This window comes from Ciona intestinalis, unplaced genomic scaffold (genome assembly GCF_000224145.3).
Source record: "Ciona intestinalis unplaced genomic scaffold, KH HT000164.2, whole genome shotgun sequence".
Classification (NCBI taxonomy): Eukaryota; Metazoa; Chordata; class Ascidiacea; order Phlebobranchia; family Cionidae; genus Ciona; species Ciona intestinalis.
Genome location: NW_004190486.2, coordinates 55,664 through 58,010, shown reverse-complemented (window position 1 = coordinate 58,010; position 2,347 = coordinate 55,664). Strand labels below are relative to the sequence as shown.

Below are 2,347 nucleotides of genomic sequence, written 5' to 3'. Positions count from 1 at the left end.
CAACCATTTACAAAACTACCTTTCGGAGACATTTTTTTAATATTGAGTACTTAGGCGATTGTACTAAAGTGGTAGAGCTTTGCACTCCGTGCCGAATTAAAAAAAAGGTTTTTATTTTGGTAGAAAAATTCGGATAATCTGGGGGAAAAGGAAAAGTATTTTCAAATGACTGTGGACCATGGATTAAAACAGCATGACGATTTTACAATCCATTGTTGTACAGCATAAAAACATGAGAACAGTACAGAAACACAATGACAAATATTGCACGACAAAACAAATATACACCATTATAAAAAACAGCCGGGAGAAAAGAACCTTTAAATGTTAAAACCACAGTTGCACTTGTATAGTATATTCAATGAAAAAGAACAATGGAACGTCAAAGAAAAATCATCCAAACTGTGTGAATAAACCTGTTGAATTTTTTGAGAGCAAGTTGAAATCGATTCAAGGACAAAGAAATAATATGACAGCATTTACAGCACAAAATAAATTAGCTGTTTACTCTTCGTATGTTGCGTCCTATCAAATTGCTAAGCAGAAAAAACCTCACACAATTGGTGAGGATTTGTTAATGCCAGTCATGAAGGAAGTCGTAAAAATAATGATTGGTAAGAAAGAAAGTGAAAAGTTAAGTGCAATCTCTTTGTCAAACAACACAGTGAAAAGACGCATAGTAGACATGGCTGATGATGTTCTCGAGCAGATTCTTATCCAAGTGAAAGAGTCTCCCTTTTATTCCATTCAATTGGATGAATCCACTGATATTGAAGGTTTGCCTCAACTTTCCGTCTTTATTCGCTTTATCAACAATGAGGTTGTATCAGAAGATTTGCTGTTTTGCAAACCACTGAAACTACACACCAAGGGTGAAGATATTTTTCAATTGTTGGCTGATTTCTTTACGAAGTATTCCATTCCTTGGGATACATGTGCGGGGATTTGCACCGATGGTGCAGCTGCTTGTACTGGCATCAAGCCTGGTGTGGTAAAACGAATTAAAGACATAGCCCCAACTGCTGTATGGACTCATTGCTTTCTTCACAGAGCGGCCCTTGCTGCAAAAAAGCTGTCTCAAGAGCTGCACGAAGTGTTGAATGATGTTGTGAAGTGTGTAAACCTTATCAAAGCAAGGCCACTCAATCGGCGTTTGTTTTCGTCTTTGTGCACCGACATGGGTTCTGATCATCAAGCATTGCTGCTTCACACGGAAGTGCGATGGTTGTCACGAGGGCGTGTGCTGAAGCGAGTTTGTGATTTGCAGGAGGAGATTGCTATCTTTCTGAGGCAACATAACTGTGTGGGATTAGCCGAGAAGTTTTTGCAAGAAGATTTCAACGCAAAAGTTGCTTACCTTGCCGATATATTTGACTCTCTGAATTCTCTAAATTTATCTATGCAAGGCAATGGTTTTACGGTGATAGATCACGCCGCCAAAGTGTCTGCTTACCACAAAAAACTCATACTCTGGAAAAGTTATGTCACCCAGAGATGAGTACGATATGTTTCCTCAGTTAACGCAATATGTTTGTGGCAAGGAAGTGGATATTAAGCAAACCATAATTGGACACCTGGAACAGCTTGTCACAAGGTTTGTGCACTACTATGGTGAATCTCTAACACCTAATAGCCAAAATGATTGGATAATTGATTCATTTGCTAAAAAAGACATACCTCAACTTCCAATCCATGTTGCAGAACAGTTTATAGACATAACGACAGAAGCAGCAAATCGCATTTCTTTTGCGTCCTTTAAAGAAAAATACCCCAAAGATTCTGCAAATATCCACTTTTGGGCTTCAATGTACAAAGTGTATCCCGCAGTTTCAAAATTAGTGATTCAAAAGCTGATCCCATTTGCAACAACTTGGCTTTGTGAGACAGGATTTAGCGCTATGTGTGCATTGAAAACTAAACATCGAAACCGGTTGGAAATTGAAGCCGACATGCGGCTATGCCTGAGCAAAATAACGCCTCGATTTCAAAAACTTACTGACAGCAAGCGAGCTCAGCTCGCAAGTTTTATATAAATAATTTAATATTGTAAACTGTATGCAGTCTCATGTGACATGGATGCCCTTTAACCCGTTGGTTATCTTTATTTAACCTGTTTATCCACTGAGATCCACTGAGATTCCCTTTTAAAATACATTGACTTTTGTGTTGTATCTCGATGTTTTCGTTCGTTTAAAACAAATCCCAGTTTTATTGCTTACTGACAGCTCGCTTGCTGTCAGTAAGTTATATAAATAATTTAATAAACATATTATTTTCGGAAAAAATGCTGCTTTTGTAGTGCTGATTGTTTGCAAGTATTCTTTTATGGCATTTAAAATGTTACGAC

At 37.8% G+C, this 2,347-nt stretch overlaps 1 protein-coding gene across 1 annotated transcript; it reads left to right on the top strand.

The window, feature by feature from the left end:
• Nucleotides 1-361: 361 nt before the first annotated feature.
• Nucleotides 362-1,498, top strand: LOC101243421 (zinc finger BED domain-containing protein 5-like). Its single transcript, XM_004227255.4, has one exon. The coding sequence runs from the start codon at nucleotides 362-364 to the stop codon at nucleotides 1,496-1,498; it is 1,137 nt and encodes a 378-aa protein (XP_004227303.1).
• Nucleotides 1,499-2,347: the final 849 nt, after the last annotated feature.